This window comes from Gymnoscopelus braueri (genome assembly GCF_963280865.1).
Source record: "Gymnoscopelus braueri genome assembly, chromosome: 18".
Lineage (NCBI taxonomy): Eukaryota > Metazoa > Chordata > Actinopteri > Myctophiformes > Myctophidae > Gymnoscopelus > Gymnoscopelus braueri.
In genome coordinates, this window is record NC_137618.1 from 5,761,360 (window position 1) to 5,780,792 (window position 19,433).

Below are 19,433 nucleotides of genomic sequence, written 5' to 3' on the forward strand. Positions count from 1 at the left end.
GGTGGGATGGGGACCACGTCTGAAGTCAATACAGAGCTCTTTTGTTTTTGAGATGTTCAATTCAAGGAACGCGTCACTACAGCAGGACAAGAAGTCCTCTGTGACCTGACCATGTCCGACCTCGTCATTGTCTAGAAGGCTGACAATGACTGAGTCATCCGCGTATTTAATGATAAAGCGGTTGTCGTGATTACTGCGACAGTCATCCGTGTACAAAATAAACAAGAAAGCGGAAAGAACACAGCCCTGTGGCGAACCAGTGGAAGTGGACAAAAGGCTAGACATTGTGTCATTCACCCTTACACATTGGGATCTGTTAGTTAGGAAGTCAAGGATCCAGCCCACCCGGCATGGGTCTACCCTGAAGGTGTTCATTAGTTTCTCAGCCAGAACATGGGGCTGGATCGTATTGAACGCTGAAGAGAAATCAACAAAAAGCAACCTCGCATGCTTTTTACTGCCCTCGAGATGCTTAAGAACTAGGTTAAGAAGAGTGGCAGTTGCGTCCTGGACACCTCTCTTTTCCCTATAAGCAAACTGAAAAGGGTCTAGAAGGCTCTCAGTTTTAGCCACAAGCTCTGACTTGATGAGCCTCTCGAACTGTTTCATGACCAGGGAAGTAAGCGCCACAGGTCTGAAATCGTTAAGTGTTTTAGGTTTGCTGTTCTTGGCTACGGGTACAACAGTGGACCGTTTCCAAAGGGAGGGTACTCTCTGCTGGCTAAGAGATAGTTTAAAGATATAATTAAAAATTTGACCTAATTGTTCAGCACAGGTATTTAGTAAGCGGCCACCGATGTGGTCCGGGCCTGAACTTTTACGAGGGTTACATTTTTTGAAGCAGTTGATCACATCCTGCTCGTCAAAGAAAGATCTGGAGGGGGGGGCAGACAGAAGTCTATTCCTGATCTCAGAGTGATTTCCGCTGAAATCATGGGTGTCGAATCTAACATAGAAATCATTGAGGCTCTGAGCCAGTTGCTGGTCACAGTTGTAATTGGCTAATATGACCTTTTTCCTGCCATTCTCTTTCAGCCCTGTTATGGTTTTCATACCATCCCAGGCAGAGCCCAGGTTATTTGCTCTAAGTTGGCTCTCGATTTTTTCCTTGTAGATCTTTTTACTAGCCCATACCTCTCTCTTAATTTCTTTTTGTATACTTCTCAGTTCTACTGTGTTTCCCTCCTTAAAGGCCTTATTCTTCTTCTGCAAAAGAGATCTAAGGGAGTTAGATACCCATGGTTTAGAGTTTGGGTACACTTTGATGGTTTTCTCAGGGATAACAATGTTCTCACAATACAAAGACCAGCTAGTAACAACATCTGTCAGTTCATTGATGTCGGCAGAGGACTCAGAGAACATGTCCCAGTCTGTGCTCTCAAAGAGGCCCCGGAGGGTCTCACAGGCGTTGTTATCATTCCAGTTCTTAATGCGGATGCTCTGCACTTTACCACGTTTTAGAGCAGTGCGGTAAACGGGAAAAAGGTGCACACAGTTATGATCGGAAGCCCCCAGGGGAGGGAGGGGTACCGATTTGTATGCGTCCTTGACATTACCAAAACACATGTCTAAGGTTTTGTTGGACCTAGTCGGACATGTTACGTATTGATGGAAGTCTCTGAGAGTCTTTTTCAGGGACACATGGTTCATGTCACCAAGGATGAGATTTGGTGCGTCAGGGGAGATTAGTTGTAGTTTCTGTACAACCCTGAGAATCTGCTCACAGGCTCTAGCCTCATTGGCTTTTGGATGTATATATACGAATGTAATAAATATCTGTGGGAACTCCCTCGGCAGATATGCTGGCCGCAGAGAGACAGAGAGCAGTTCAACGTCAGGGGTACACAAACTCTCTCTAACAATGACAGATTTAACATTGCACCAACGCTCATTAACATACAAACATACCCCCCCACCAGTTGACTTGCCCGTAACTGAGGCATCCCGGTCCATACGAAAGGGTGTACCGAAGCCATCGATCTCCAGATCGGTGGCCAAGTCACGTTCGGATAGCCAAGATTCCGTGAAGGCTAGGATGCAAGAATCTCTGAAGTCGTGGTTACAGCGGGTTAGGGCGTGCAGTTCATCGGTTTTATTCCGGAGGGACTGCGCGTTGGAGAGGATGATGGAAGGTAGCGGGATGCGGGAAAGGGGCTGTGTTTTCCTCAGGCGAGTGCCTCCTCTTCTCCCCCTCATACTTAAACTGTTTATGTCTGGATAACTAGATACAGTAGGAGATCTCTTAGTTAACTTCCATGACAGTGAACTAGGTATAATTTGTCTCTTATTTAATCTGTATTTACAGACTTGTTGGCTGTAACCTCAGACAGACAGAGGTTGAAGTTGTGGCTTCAGCTCTCAGCTCTAATCCTTCTCATTTGAGAGAATTGGACCTCAGCGAAAACATCCTGCAGGAATCAGGACTACTGGATCTCCTCTTAGCTGGACTGAAGAGTCTGCACTGTAGACTGGAAATTCTAAGGTAAGATACATTTACCAGATTTTTTTTTGATCAATTCTGTTTTATTATGTACTGTATTATGTGAATATAATATGAATGATGTGGTGAGAATGTATTAATAAGATTGATATCATGGGAACCCAAGCCTATCTCCATGTCCTGCCATCCTGAGATACAAAATTACACCATCGTTGTTGGATGTATTTTGTCAGATCTTCATCATCTTCTAGTTTTGATTATTTATATTGATATTAATGGGTGCAAGCGTTCATTTCAGTAATAGGGATTTCACTAGATGATCACCCTTAAAATGTTTTGCAGGTAAAAGGTGATCTCGATGAGCATGTGGTCTTTTTCTCCTTCCTATGAAACATCTTTCTGAACTCTGTAGATCTGAATTCCTAATACTCACCATATTGTGATGGAGAAAACATTTCTGGTTGATGAACTTCTCATTCATATAGTTTATTATTTGGTCTAAAGTTTAAAAAGGATCAAATAACTCAAGCAAGACCTGACAAAGACCTATGAGACACAGAGAGCAGGAACATCCTCAAACATTTAAAATTACATTTGTGAGAACCATTAGGATAGCCTTGTTCATTTGTAGCAATTTGCAGATGATCTTGCAATGATTGTTTGATGGTAGTAACAGCCTTATATTAAAATCTGCAAATATATTAACTATAGTGGGACAAGTGAGCTGAACTTTATCTTAAGAATCTGTCTTTATTTTCTTTCTTGTTTTATTGTATTCTCGTTGTTTTTTTTTTTATCCTTTCCACCTCTTGGGTCACTAGTCCAAAACCCTGACAGTCCATCACGGCCAGGTCCAGGTTCTCAATCCAGGAATAATGTATATATAACATGTTTGTGTATTCTTTTTTTTTGTATCTGGTATTTCCTTCTTCATTCAGACTGGCTCACTGCTGCTTGTCAGAGAGATGCTGTGAAGTTCTGTCCTCAGCTGTAAACTCTCATCCCTCCCTAAGAGAGTTGGACCTGAGCCTCAACATGGTGAATGATTCAGTTTTGGAGAACTGCATGTGAGTAGACTTGGGCTGTGTCCATGTTGGATAGTACAGTGAATGTACAGTGTTTCACTCATGTGTCTCTTAACGGTGTATTCACTCTGACACAAAGTCATAAATAGATGCAAATATGTATGTATATTTAGTTAATACTTTAACAACAAACAAAATAAGGTTATATATATATATATATATATATATATATATATATATATATATATATAATATATATATATATATATATATACACACTGTAGCGATCAGCTATCGCACACACACCCCCATGCACACACCACTACGGTAATCCACGCCCTCGAGCAATGTTCAGACGGTAACGTGCAGTTTCCGTCACACCCCCACGTTACTCACGTTTTATGAATGGACTAGCCAAGATGGCGTCCGCCGTGTCAGGCACTGTGTGATAGTGAAGCAGAGCAGACGTCCCTGGAAACCACCCGCGACCGCGTTAAAAAGTCCGCGTTGTCCGTTGTGCAAACTACAAAACGTCCGGATCCTTGTGGAGGACGCAAACCCCAAGCTGTTAACCCTTGGGAGTTTCCGTGCCGTGCCGTGCCGTGCAGTTTGGTTGTTTACCAGCAGCGGAGCAGCCAGCTGGGCTGACTGGAAAAAACGGAGTGGATTCCTGGATCTGCCCCTCTCCCACACACACACACACACGGTACACTGGTTGCCCTATTTTCGTTTGTTCACCACGGTAAAGGCCGTGGGGCATTTTCTTTTGTTCTTTTATTTTGTTTTGGTTAACCAAAGGTTTTCATACATTCGTAAATTACCTGTTTTGAAGGAACAGTGGATGGGGAATATTGACTGTCTATATTGAACTGACGCTAAAACTGTGTGGTATTAGGCAAACTGTGGACTGGATTTCGGGTGTGGGCTGGAGTTTATAATACAAAGTCAAAACTGAGTTATTTTGTGTCTGTGTGTTTCATTCTATTGTTTATTGAGTTAAAGGTGTTCTTTTGTGTCTAATCCATCCCTGGTTATAGGTTTTAAGGTTCATTTGGTTCAAGTGTGCATTTAAATCCTGTGTAAGGTTGGTTTTTTTTAAAGGCGTTTTTTGTCCAAGCTGGACTAAATTCGTGTTAGGCTTGACCTAACTGGCACCCCAAACCCCAAACAAAGCTAAACCGTTACATAAAAAATGGCACCCCAGATGGGACTCAATGGAACAGCTAATTAATTTGAATAAGTTTTGAATCAACTTGTTCAGTGTTTGAAATATATATATATTTTTCCCCTCTCACTAATGGCGGAAATACTGGAGGTGACAGTGGTACCTCCTGTGGTAGTGGCACAGGCTGTCACTGAACCACCTGGTCAGGCAGAGGCCACCTGGTCAGGCATAGTACCTGGTCTGGCAGAGGCCACCTGGTCAGGCATAGTACCTGGTCTGGCAGCGACTGATGTGGAGTGCCTACTCTCAGGTGGGCAGGTTGTGAATGACCTAGTGGACTTATTCATGCCTGGTGGAAGTAGCCCAACAAGGATTTTGGGAAGGACTACAGGAGCAACGGTTCATTCTCTCATAGACATGGAACTTGAGGAGGAACCGGACTTGAATTCCACCAGGCCTCAAAGCAATGTGGATCCGCTGTCTATGCAGGAGGAAATTTTGGAACTCGGAAGAGCTCAACAAGAGCTACGAACTCTTCTTCTACATAAACTGGAAACAATCAGTAGGCAGCAAGTGCAACATTCTGAATATGTGGTGGAAAAATTAACACACCTGCAGGAAACTCGGACAAAGGAAGCAATCAACACTCTGGGAAAACAAATGGACTACGTGAAAGCTCAGCTCACGGGTACCTTGACATGGCGTTTACAACAACACCACACAGACATGCTCAAGGATATGCATTCTGCCGTTTCTCCCCTTGCCATATCTGTGAGCCGCCTCCAAACCGAGGTTTTCCAAACTTCAAAGCAGCTGGACTCGCTTGCTACCAGTGTAGCCACTTCCATCGAGCCTTCTTTTCACTTGAGCTCTCTTGTGACTCCTCCTACGCAGGCCGCAGCTGGACCACCGACGTCTACCATGCACCCGGGTGCTGTCCATAAGGTCTTTGCCCCAGTTCCTCTCTCTCATACCGTCCTTCCATCTCATACAAACCCTCCATCTCAAACCACTCTTCCCCAGAGCTCATCTTTATCGGGTGAACGACGCAGACAGCCCATTAAGTTTGATTTTCCCACCTTTGGCAAGAGCGAGGATAACCCCGATCCTCTCTTGTTTGTGGAGAAATGCCTAGACTTCATGACCCTAAATCCCCTGACGAATGAGGAACTACTGGCCACCCTAAGAAATGTATTGCACGGCACAGCCCGTGACTGGTGGGATGTGGCCAGACTGAATGTCAATACATGGGAGGAGTTTGAGACCGGGTTCATAACAGCTTTCCTATCGGAGGATTATTCAGAGGAACTGGCGGACAGAGTGCGGAATCGTGTCCAAGGGGACAAGGAAAATGCACGAGACTTTGTTTACAGTTTTCACTCTTTGTGCCGTAGGTGGAGGCCTGACATTGACGATGGGGACGTAATCAAACTAATCCTGAAAAATATTAATCCTTGGCTTGCTAGCCAGCTACGAGGAAGAGTCACCACTGTGGAGGCCCTGGTGAGACTGGGCCAACAGTTTGAAAAGGATCGGGAGAGCCAGCAGCAATATAGGCACAAGCAAAAGGGCCCAGGCAAGCAAACGCATAGGCCAGACCCTTCCCCACAAAGTGAGGCTCCTTCTAAGGAACCCCCGGTGTACTGTTGGAAATGCAAACAAGTTGGCCATTCCCCTTCTAACTGTTACAAACAATCTAACCCAAACACTTCCCACCCTCCCCATGTACCTGGTCCCGGTAACTCTCAAAACTCCCAAAACCTTGCTCCACAGCGTTCGACTCTAGGAACTCTAACCCAGACAGAGCCTAACCACAACGCCATACACACCCATCCCTACCTACCTTCAGCTGCTCCCACTTATTCCTCGGGAATCCCGCAGCAGTTGGTGTTGCCTTTATCGATAGGTTCATGGACAGGAAAAGCGATTCTAGATACCGGCGCTTCTTACACCCTGTTGAACGAACAGTTGTGGAAGGAAATTAAGACCCCACAGAATCACCTGAAACCATGGAGAGGAGGACCACTGTACCTGGCGGACGGGGCAGCTAAGCAACCTTTGGGATGGAGTGAGGTGTATGTTCGCCTGTCTGGCCAAACTTACATGATACCTTGCGTTATCTTATCTGTTGAGACCCTGGCCTTCCCTATTGTTCTGGGACTGGATTTCATGTTTTGCAGTGGAATCCAGATAAATGTGGCCCACAAGCAGTATTGGTTCCAGTCAAACCCGAGCAAGAAGTTCAGTTTCCTGCAGCAAGGGGTTAAGCTGCCAGAGAATCATTCTACACTTGCTTTCTTCTCTGCAGTTGCGCCCTCATCCCTGTCTCCTTTGACTACATCTGAGGATCTCTTAATAGAGGCGGTGAAACAATCTCAGATGGAGACCAGTGAACAGGACCAGCTGTACCAACTGCTCTATGCTAATCAAGATGTCTATACCACTCGACTGGGACGTACTACTGTGCTAAAACACAAAATCCATCTCACTCATGATATGCCTCTGAAACAGAAACCGTACCGACTTTCCCCTACCAAACAAGCCGTAGTCCGGGAGCTGATTGATGAGATGCTTGAAAACGACATCATAGAGCCTTCCTCTTCACCTTATGCTGCCCCTGTGGTAATTATTCCCAGGAAGATCGGAAAGCCCAGATTCTGTGTTGACTATCGCAAACTTAACACCATAACACTTGCTGATGCCTACCCTATTCCAACCATCCAAGAAATTCTGGAGTCTTTGGCCGGAGCAACCATCTTTTCCACTATAGATCTGAATAGTGGATATTGGCAAGTAGAGATGGATGAGGATAGTCGGCTTAAGACTGCTTTTGTGTGTGCCCAAGGCTTATTCCACTTTAAGGTTATGCCTTTTGGCTTGAAAAATGCCCCAGCCACATTCCAACGCCTAATGGAAACCACTTTGGAAAATCTTAAAGGGAAGATCTGCTTTGTTTATCTCGATGACATTATCATCTACTCCACCAACAAACAGCAGCACCTTGAGGACATTCAGGCAGTTCTTGACCACCTAAAAGCAGCTGGACTGACAGTCAATATGAAAAAGAGTCACTTCGGCCGAACTTCCTTGAAATTTCTTGGGCACATTGTGTCCGCAGAGGGAATTCGGGCTGACCCTGACAAAACCGTGGCCGTACAAAGTTATCCAGTACCCACCAACTTGAAATCCGTTCAGCGATTTCTAGGAATGTCGGGATGGTATCACCGCTATGTACCCAACTTCTCTCAGATCGCTGAGCCTCTTAACGCACTGAAACGAAAAGGAGCCAAGTTTAAATGGACCCCAGAGTGTCAATCGGCATTTGATGAGCTCAAGGGACTGCTTGTCACACCTCCGATTCTGGGCCACCCCAATTTCGACTATCCTTTCGTGGTGTACACGGACGCAAGTGAGGTGGGTCTTGGTGCAATTCTTGTACAACAAACCGGGCTTGGCAGAGAGGAAGTGTTGGCGTTCGCCAGCAGGTCGCTGAATGCCGCAGAGCGTAATTACTCTACTACCGAGCAAGAATGCCTCGCTGTGGTCTGGGCTTTGGAAAAATGGCGCTATTATCTTGAGGGGAGATACTTCACTGTGGTAACTGACCACGCCTCCCTAGTCTGGGTCTTCCAGACCAGTAAGCCCAGTTCCAGACTCATCCGGTGGGCCCTAAGGCTGCAGGAGTTCATGGTTGCAGTGGAGTATCGAAAAGGGAAGTACAATTCTGTCCCGGATGCCCTCTCTCGAGCTCCTGTGGATGGAGGAGTCACTTCCTTGACGTGTGCCACAATCTTGTCGGTCCAGGATTCCCCCAAGTCTGAATTACCTTTCACTGATGAGACTTTGTGGAAAGTACAGCAGGAGGATGCAGAGGTGCGGGGCCTATATGACTCCATTACAGAGGACGGAGAAAAAACGATCAATCCCACCACCAAACTGACCATCCTTGAAGATAAGGTCTACAGAGTGGTCCAGTTACCGCACCGTACTCTGTATCAAGTCTACGTACCATTCTCTCTTCGCCGCCAGTTGTTGCGGTTCTTCCATGATGACCCATTGTCGGGCCACTTGGGTAGGTTTAAGACTTACCGACGGCTACATTCTGTAGTGTACTGGCCAAAGCTCAGTCTTGATGTTAAAGCTTATCTCAGAGAATGTGAGATATGCCAGAAATACAAGCCTGAGGGGAGGAAACCGGCTGGAAAACTACAACAGACTGTCGTCACCCGCCCATGGGAGATGCTTGGGGTGGACCTCATGGGGCCCTTCCCCAGAAGCAGTCGGCAGAATGTGTACTTGTTAGTATTTGTTGACTACTACTCCAAGTGGGTGGAGCTTTTTCCCCTACGTCGCGCCACCGCAGAGTCCATCAGCCAGGTCCTGATCAAGGACATCTTAACTCGCTGGGGTGTACCTGACTACCTACTCTCTGATCGAGGATCCCAGTTCGTTTCAGAGGTCCTGGATGAAACTTGTAAAATCTGGAACGTGACTCAAAGGTTCACCACCGCGTACCATCCACAGACAAACTTGACGGAGCGGGTAAACAGGACCCTGAAAACCATGGTTGCTTCATATGTGGGCAATCAACACACTCAGTGGGATAAGTACCTGCCTGAATTCCGCTTTGCCTTGAACACCGCCGTGCAGGAATCTACAGGATTTACTCCGGCTGAGATCAACTTGAATCGTCCCCTGAGAGGGCCTCTAGATCGAGGCCTGCAGCCTCAGGACATCAGGCCCACTGCCCCTAGCTATAGTAAAACAGCACAGCTGAGCGAGTTGCGAGAAATGGTGAGCCAGAACACCTACAAGGCACAGTTACGGCAAAAGCGCAACTATGATAAGAAGCGGAGGGATCTGCAGTTGCAAGAGGACGATCGAGTATGGTACTGGACTCATCCTATTTCCAAAGCTGAAAAGAAATTCACAGCCAAACTTGCGCCCAAGTGGCAAGGCCCTTATCGGATCCTTAAACAAACGGGACCCCTGAATTATCAGGTGGTGAAGGAGGACACGGGGGAGGACATGCGCGTTGTTCATGTATCTCACCTAAAGCCCTGTTACCCGACAGCTAAGGAACTGGAGGACATGCAAAGGCGCAAGGTGCTGGAAATATTTGAGGCGGAAAGTGAGGATGAGGACTTCTTAGGATTCCCCAGCTCCAACCCGACAGCTAAGGAACTGGAGGACATGCAAAGGCGCAAGGTGCTGGAAATATTTGAGGCGGAAAGTGAGGATGAGGACTTCTTAGGATTCCCCAGCTCCAACCCGACAGTTAAGGAACTGGAGGACATACAAAGGCGCAAGGTACTGGACATCTTTGAGGCGGAAAGTGAAGATGAAGACTTTCCCGGGTTTGTCTAAAGATTGACGCATCCTCTTGCTCGGTCTTTCACACGGGGGAGGGAATGTAGCGATCAGCTATCGCACACACACCCCCATGCACACACCACTACGGTAATCCACGCCCTCGAGCAATGTTCAGACGGTAACGTGCAGTTTCCGTCACACCCCCACGTTACTCACGTTTTATGAATGGACTAGCCAAGATGGCGTCCGCCGTGTCAGGCACTGTGTGATAGTGAAGCAGAGCAGACGTCCCTGGAAACCACCCGCGACCGCGTTAAAAAGTCCGCGTTGTCCGTTGTGCAAACTACAAAACGTCCGGATCCTTGTGGAGGACGCAAACCCCAAGCTGTTAACCCTTGGGAGTTTCCGTGCCGTGCCGTGCCGTGCAGTTTGGTTGTTTACCAGCAGCGGAGCAGCCAGCTGGGCTGACTGGAAAAAACGGAGTGGATTCCTGGATCTGCCCCTCTCCCACACACACACACACACGGTACACTGGTTGCCCTATTTTCGTTTGTTCACCACGGTAAAGGCCGTGGGGCATTTTCTTTTGTTCTTTTATTTTGTTTTGGTTAACCAAAGGTTTTCATACATTCGTAAATTACCTGTTTTGAAGGAACAGTGGATGGGGAATATTGACTGTCTATATTGAACTGACGCTAAAACTGTGTGGTATTAGGCAAACTGTGGACTGGATTTCGGGTGTGGGCTGGAGTTTATAATACAAAGTCAAAACTGAGTTATTTTGTGTCTGTGTGTTTCATTCTATTGTTTATTGAGTTAAAGGTGTTCTTTTGTGTCTAATCCATCCCTGGTTATAGGTTTTAAGGTTCATTTGGTTCAAGTGTGCATTTAAATCCTGTGTAAGGTTGGTTTTTTTTAAAGGCGTTTTTTGTCCAAGCTGGACTAAATTCGTGTTAGGCTTGACCTAACTGGCACCCCAAACCCCAAACAAAGCTAAACCGTTACACACACGCACACACACATACACACACACACACACACACACACACACACACACACATACACACGTACGTACAAACATACATACATACATACATACATACATACATACATACATACATACATACATACATACATATACAGATCCTTCTCAAAGAATAAGTATGTTAGATTATGCACTCAAGACTTGGTCTGGGCTACCTTTGAACTAATTATTTCACAAGTAAGACGCGCGAACGCGGTAAGCGAACGCCAAAAAATTAAAAAAAATAATGAAATAAAATATTTAAAAAAAAAGTAACCAATAAAAAAAAATAATAATAATCAAAAAAAAATCTGCGTTAAAAGGAGCATCTTAGAAAAATACAAATTCCCAAAAAAAAAACTTTGAATGTTTTTGAACAATTCAACAAAGTGTTTGAAGTGCCTGTTTCACCCACTTCCGGGGGGCGGAGCCAAAATCCGATTTGTTCGTAGACCCCCACTTAGGGGGGGTAGAAAAAGTTTGGGAGCGATTCGGGCACTTTTCATTTAACATGGGGTTTCAATGGGGAGTTTTTAGGAGCCTTCTCCGGGGCGTGGCTTCCGGGGGAAGGGGCGGGCTTAAACGCAACCTTGACAGGTGTGTTCAGTTTTCAAAGACCTTTCATTTGATGTATGGTACGTCTAAATTGGACATTTACTTATCTCAGAGGAGCTGCACACAGGCAGTGCACACAGAGATACAGACAGACAGAGACACAACCCAAGCAGAGTTACATAGTAAGCTCCACTTGGTCGGAGGCGCGGCTTCGCCGCGCCTCCTTCCGCGTTCGCAATCAATGGGGCGTGGCATGGAGGTGATCAGCCTGTGGTTCTGTTGAGGTGTTATGGAAGCCCAGGTTTGCTTTGATAGCAGCCTTAAAGGGATACTTCACTTTCACATAAAATAAACATTTAAAAAATATATTAAAAATAAATGAAAAAAGTAATGGAAAAATCACGGCCCCCTCACGCATTAGAGTGTCCTACTAATGTGTGAGGGGGCCTTTATTTTGCCATAACTTCTTTCATTTTTTTTAAATATTTTTTTTTAATGTTTATTTTATGTGAAAGTGAAGTATCCCTTTAAGCTCATTTGTATTGTTGAGTCTAGTGTCTCACACCTTTCTCTTGACAATACAACATCTATTCTCCGTGGGGTTCAGGTCAGGTCAGTTGGCTGGTCAGTTAAGCACAGTAATACCATGGTCAGTACACCAGTTACTAGTAGTGTTGACAAAGTGGGCAGATGCCAAGTCCTGCTTAAAATCTCCTGGTAGATGCTGTGTTGACTCCAGTGTGAAGTTTTCACTGTCACTGATGATTTTGGGTGCCATGTCATCTGGTGTTGGTCCACTGTGTTTTATCAAGTCCAGAGTCAACACAGCATCCATCAGGAGATTTTAGAGCACTTTGTGCTTCCCTATGTTGACAAGCTTTATGGAGATGCTGATGTCCTTTTCCATCAGGACTCGGCTCCTGCCCACAGTGTCAACACTACTAGTAACTGGTGTACTGACCATGGTATTACTGTGATGTACTGACCAGACAACTGACCTGACCTGAACCCCACAGAGAGTAGATGTTGTACTGTCAAGAGGAAGGTGTGGGGGGCACGGTGGCGCAGTCGGTAGCGCTGTTGCCTCACAGCTAGAAGGTCCTGGGTTCGATTCCCGCAGGGGACGCTGTGGGCGTGTTCTCTCCTCCGCGTCATCAGTGCCCATACCCTAGGTGGGGTTGTCGAAAGGGCCTTTCTGTGTGGAGTTTGCATGTTCTCCCCGTGTCTCCTAGGGTAGGTACCCTCACAAAAACATGCAGTAATCCTGGTCACTATACTGCCTCCCCCTGGCCAGCCGGGGCGCCTGATGGAGGGGAAGGGAACTGGTTGGAATAACGTGTTCCTTCCACGCGCTACGTCCAACCAGGGAAACTCTCCCCTGTCAGGTGACAAGAAGGTCAGTTGGCTCTCATGCATTGAAGGAGGCATGAGCTCGGCCCTGGCCTCCCTAGGTTGGCAGAGGGAAGGTAGTGCCCAGGATTACATAGACAATTGGCACTGGGTGTAAAAAATAGGGTTACAAAATCGTGGGATAAAAATTTAAGAAAAAAAAAAGAAAAGAGGAAGGTGTGAGCAAAAAAAAAAAAAATGTGTGTATATATATATAAGATAAGAACAAGATATATCTGCATAGTAAACTTGCATTAAGAACAAGATATATCTGCATAGTAAACTTGCATTAAGAACAAGATGTATCTGCATAGTAAACTTGCATTAAGAACAAGATGTATCTGCATAGTAAACTTGCATTAAGAGCAAGATATATCTGCATAGTAAACTTGCATTAAGAAGGGATAAAGGAGAGTGGAGTGCTAGGGGTTAAGGTGGAGTCTGAGGAGGTGATGAGATCCAAACTGGGCAGCAGTGAGTATGTCTGGATGGGCTGCAGGGCCAAGATAATGATAGGAGAAACACTGTAGTGTCAGGTAGTGGAGACGTTGTGTTAGACAGTTAGACATTGATGCATTGTTGTTCTATTTCCTACAGAGTGAAACATGGAGGAGAAGATTGTCTTAATTCTCAACTCATTACTCAACTCAGTACAAAATGTGAGTATCTGTCTGTCTGTGTCAATATCACACATTAACATTTTATACACTGTTTTACAGTGGTGTAAAGTAACTAAGTACATTTACTCAAGTACTGTCCTTAAGTATACTTTTGAGGATTTGTTACTTACCGAAGTAGTTCCCATTTTCAATACTTTTACTTCTACTCCATTACATCATTACGAGGCAAATATTGTACTTTTACTCCACTACAATTATTTGACAGCTTTAGTTACTAGTTACTTTGCAGATTTAGATTAATATTACATTGATGTCATTTCACATAAACTTAATGTAAACATTTTCTCACAGAAAGTCACTTCTCACCTGGAGGCTTTAAGACATTCTGACTCACATTTTACTGTGTTGTCGTCGGGCAGAAACCTTGTATCTCTGACACGTTGTGAGCTTGTAGATCTGCTATTTTCACTATTTTAAAATGTTTTAAAGGGATTAAAGGGATAGTTCACCCCCAAAATGACTTATTTTCTATGGATTACAACCCCATGGAGACTTGAATTCATGGAGATTTTTTTTATTTTTGTCTCATTCCTAAGACAATAATTTGATGACCGGCGGTGGCTCCGGTAGGAGACTCAAAGTGTCAACTTTGAGTCTCCTACCAGAGACATTAGCATCTTTCCACCGGTCATTAAACTATTGGCTTAGGAATGCGACAAACACAAAAAAAATCTTCATGAATTCAAGGCTTCATGGGGGGTGTAATCCATAGAAAATAAGTCATTTTTTGGGTGAACTATCCCTTTAAGAAAATACATGTTTTGGCCATACAAGGTTTCCAGCCGACAGAGACGATACATTTTTATTATTTCGAGTGAAAACAAACAAACAGGGGGCACGGTGGCGCAGTCGGTAGCGCTGTCGCCTCACAGCTAGAAGGTCCTGGGTTCGATTCCCGCAGGGGACGCTGTGGGCGCTGGGGGCGTGTTCTCTCCTCCGCGTCATCAGTGCCCATACCCTAGGTGGAGTTGGCGAAACGGCCTTTCTGTGTGGAGTTTGCATGTTCTCCCCGTGTCTCCTAGGGTAGGTACCCTCACAAAAAACATGCAGTAATCCTGGTCACTATACTGCCTCCCCCTGGCCAGCCGGGGCGCCTGATGGAGGGGAAAGGAACTGGTTGGAATAACGTGTTCCTTCCACGCGCTACGTCCAACCAGGGAACCTCTCCCCTGTCAGGTGATAAGAAGGTCAGTTGGCTCTCATGCATTGAAGGAGGCATGAGCTCGGCCCTGGCCTCCCTAGGTTGGCAGAGGGAAGGTAGTGCCTAGGATTACATAGACAATTGGCACTGGGTGTAAAAAATAGGGTTACAAAATCGTGGGATAAAAATTTAAGTAAAAAAAAAAGAAAACAAACAAACAGGTTGTGAGTTTGTAGATCAGCAACATTTAAAATAAATACCTGATCTACAAGCTTATAACACGAGCTTGATCTGACATCTTAGGGCTGTGTGTGTGTGTGTGTGTGTGTGTGTCAGTCAGTGAATGATGTATTTAATGTTTACTGTGTTGTTTTTCTCATCAGATTTCCATCCTCTCACACTGGACACAAACACAGCACACAACTACCTCTCTCTGTCTGAGAACAACAGAAAGGTGACAGAGGGGGGACAGGTTCAATCATATCCTGAACATCCTGACAGGTTTGATGGACAGTGGCAGGTTCTGTGTACAGAGGGTCTGACTGGACGCTGTTACTGGGAGGTAGAGTGGAGTTTAGGGGTTTCTATAGCAGTGACTTACAGAGGGATCCGCAGGAAAGGAGGTGGTGGTGACTGTAAGCTTGGATACAATGACAAGTCCTGGAGTCTAGACTGTGATGGTCGTCATGGTAACAGTTACACTGTCAGACACAATAGTAAGCAGACTGTCCTCCCTGTCAGTCCCTCTGGCTCCAACAGAGTAGCAGTTTATCTGGACTGGCCTGCTGGGACTCTGTCCTTCTATAAAGGGTCCTCTGACTCACTGGCACACCTGTACACTGTCCAGAACACATTCTCTGAACCTCTCTCTGCTGGGTTCAGGTTGGACCCCTGGTCCTCCTCAGTGTGTCTGTGTGAGCAGAGATAGAGTCTCTATGTGAGGATGACATCAGGTCACCATGGTTACTCAACATGTTTGAGTGAGTGCAGGTTGTCATGGTTACCACTGTTGCCAGGATACTTTGAGACTAGCTGAGTCTGACGTCATGGACTCCATATTTGGGCATGAGTGACTCATCATGACATCACGGTGACATCATCATGATGATGTAATAAGCAGCACAGTGACAGTCACACATTAAAGCTCCTGTAGATTTTTGACCTTTGACCCCCATAAGACAAGATTTGTGTTAAAAATGTTACAAATTATATAAATATATAAAAAACTAAAACATGTTTCCTAGAATAGCAGATCTACAAGCTCACAACACATCACATTACGACACATTGTGAGCTTGTAGATTGTTACACTGAGTTTGATGCTATTAATGTATATTTAATCATTTAGCTTAGGACCCCCCTGGAACCCCCTCAAGGACCCCCCTGGGCCCCTTGACCCTACTTTGTACCCTATTGTAAAAACACAAATGTTGTTTGGGGGTCCCTGGCACAAATGGGGGTCCCTGGCACAAATATGTTCAAATGGGGGTCCCTGGTCAAATCCATATTAATGTCAAACTCTATGGTATAAATGAGTCATCACCACAGGGAGCTTTAGATCTTAGATTAGATTAGATAAAAGTGAACAAACCTCCACTCCATACATTTATAAATATGTATCATAAATACTGTCCATCAACACTGATGATGATGATGATGATGATGATGATGATGTAAATATCAGTGTCATATTGTGTCTCTTATGATACAAACTCATATTTTATGTAATATTTGATTTTTGATATTTTTACACAAGAATAGACTTGAGGAAAACTGTATATTTGATCGTGTAATTATCACAGTAGCAATATTGTTTATTGTATATAAACCTTTATACTTAACCAGTTAACCCCATATACTTTATTGACTGGAGTCCCCCAGGGTTCTGTAATTGGTTCATCCCCCCCCTCTAATAGCTAAGATCTACGTCACAAAGCCACACATTGTGAGCAGTGTTCAGTGTTCATTATTTCTATTATATGTTTTTAACTTAGTAGCCAATCATTTTTCAAAGTTTCTCCCCAGTTTAGTGGTTATGCCAATGAATTCCTCCCCACACACATCTCTGTGTTGTCTCCTATTGGCTCACCTGCCAGTGAGGAGCCCCCACCAGGACGTAGGGCCTTTGTCCCACTCCTCCCGCCCAACACTCCCCGCTGACCAGTCCCCCCCCGTAGGAGTACATACAGTGACATATATCCTCCTCCTCCCGCCCGGCTTCCCTCCCCTGAACACGGGTCAGTTGTGTTCACATAGACGTTGGACAAAGCCGGATGCACCACGGTGGATTGTAACCCACAACCTCCGTGGTGGTGGGCAGTGACTTTACCACTGAGCCACCCGAGTGATGTGAGCAGTGTTCATTTTGACAGCAGATTTGACTCATAGTTTGACTCTCATCTTGGACTTTGTCAATCACTCTGGATTCAAACATCTACTAAATGTGTTTATGAACTCAAATCAATCGTTGTTTATTCATTGATTCATTATTACATCATTGTTTCCTCACTCATTCCATTATTGTGTTTTCATTGAATATGAATGTGATATTATTCTCATTCTTCACATGTTATTGTATGATCATGTGTAGAAGTAATAATAGTTTAATAAACGTATTCTTGACAGTCTGTCGTTGTTCCTGTGTATTAATATTCATAGTGTTGTCATGTCACGACCTCAATGGAAACAAGACCGCAAGGACTTTTTTGGACGGACCTTTTAGACAAAGTGTAATTAACTGTACTTGTGCTGTTTTACATTTCTGCCTGATAAAATATTCAATCAATCAATACAGGTCACTATAGATACAAAGCTTACTACCAACTGTAAACTGTCACACTGATGGATAGACCTACAGAAGCACTCATAAATAACAGATCTCTAAATGATAACTTATTCAGAAATCCTTACTCTGTGCTGTTTAGATTCCTCATTAACATGATACACTGTGAACAATAATCAGAACACATGTGATATGTTATTGTTTCATTGTTCTGTTCACAATCATTCATAGATATGTTTATTCATGAACGTGTTCATCCAGCTCTCATTCCACTTCAGTGCATTCGTCACACTAGACCAACAATGTATCCTATCATTACATACTGTATCATATTATATCCTATCATTACATACTGTATTATATTATATCCTATCATTACATACTGTATGATATTATATCCTATCATTACATACTGTATGATATTATATCCTATCATTACATACTGTATCATATTTATTTGCTTTTACAATGAGAATCATACGTCCAGTTTCTTCATCTTTCTGCCCATGGCCATGCAGCAGGGCTCATCAATGTGTCCGTGGTAAAGACTTAGATTCTCTGTCTTACATAACATTATTATTCTTATTTTTATCATAAGAACCAATTACTGAATGTCAGTCTCCAGGTTTTCTTCAGAATATGTATGACACTGATCTACTACGACACTATATGACACATTATGAGTCCACTAGTACAAGTAAGACGCGCGAACGCTGGAATGAACGCAGCTGGAAAATATTGTGTATTTACGGACTTGTAATCCGTGTTTGTGTGTGTGTGTGTGTGTGTGTGTGTGTGTGTGTGTGTTTTGCAGGCTGTTGTGCATTGTAATCAGAGCATTGTCTAAATTCCTGCACTCTGGCGCACTCGGGTGGCTGCTTACAGGCAGTGCACGCATGTGAGTCACATGGGGGCGCAAGCCAATGAGAGCATGAACACAGAGACGCAGACACACACACACACACACACAACCCGAGCACGGTTACATAGTAAGCTCCACTTGGTCGGAGGCGCCGCGCCTCCTTCCGCGTTCGCAACTAGTGGTTCTCACACCTTTTATTTGCAAGGTCCAAGGCAAAATACATATGATTTTGGGGGTCCTTGACATGGAAAAGTTAATTGGATCACCACCGAGCAACAAACTGAGGATTTGGAAAACAGCAGATCTACAAGCTCATAGTGTGGCACCCGGTCTGATCTGCTGTTTTTTAATAGCCAAAGAAATCTTAAAATGACACAGTATATCAATTTAGGGGTCCTTGTCTTCTTCAAATATTTTCTGCAAGCTTGTAGATCTGCTATTTTTGATAGCCAATAAATAAATGATTGTGATGCTATGTTAAATACTTTTGCTGGGGACCCCCTGGAATGCCCCCCAACCCCAAGGACCCCACTTTGAGAGCCACTGGTGTATAATATACATTCTATTAATATCCACAATTATTTATAATGATGTATGATTCATTGTGTCTTTGTTTTGTATCGACTGTGAAATAATCAATCAATTTCTCCATTGATCTATTGAAAATATAGTCTGCTTAATACATCTGGCATGTGGTCTTTCACTGCCATCTGCTGGACATTATGGAGATCTGCACGTTTGAACTGAGTGTGTTTTCAGACTGTGTTCCTTTTAACTACCTCTGATTGGTCATTATGACGGTCCATCACTTTTCCAAGCGTATGATTGGTTGGGGGGGGGGGCGGGACGAGCTGGGATGTGCGGCCTGTGCTTAGCCAGCTTAGTATAGGAGGGAGAGGTTTTTGGTGTGTCTGAAGAACTCGCATGCGAATCAAAACAGGAGCATTACGTGACAATATTAACACTTAGTGTTTAAGTGTTGAATGAGTTTACTCATCTGTATTGACAGTGTTTAATATTTGTCCTGTTTGGAGTCTAGGCGAGGCCTGGTTTTAAC

General features: G+C 44.4%; 1 protein-coding gene across 15 annotated transcripts in view; it reads left to right on the forward strand.

Moving 5' to 3' along the window:
* The window catches only part of LOC308073544 (NACHT, LRR and PYD domains-containing protein 3-like), an 88,835-nt gene extending 71,476 nt beyond the window's left edge, over positions 1–17,359 (forward strand). For all 15 annotated transcript variants that reach the window (XM_080412482.1, XM_080412486.1, XM_080412495.1 and 12 more), the window contains 4 exons: positions 2,306–2,482; positions 3,379–3,507; positions 13,509–13,570; positions 15,116–17,359. In XM_080412482.1, the coding sequence (XP_080268608.1) occupies positions 2,306–2,482; positions 3,379–3,507; positions 13,509–13,570; positions 15,116–15,660 (913 nt within the window). In that variant the 3' untranslated portion in view covers positions 15,661–17,359. The remainder of the gene's footprint in view (positions 1–2,305; positions 2,483–3,378; positions 3,508–13,508; positions 13,571–15,115) is intronic.
* The last annotated feature ends 2,074 nt before the right edge of the window (positions 17,360–19,433 follow it).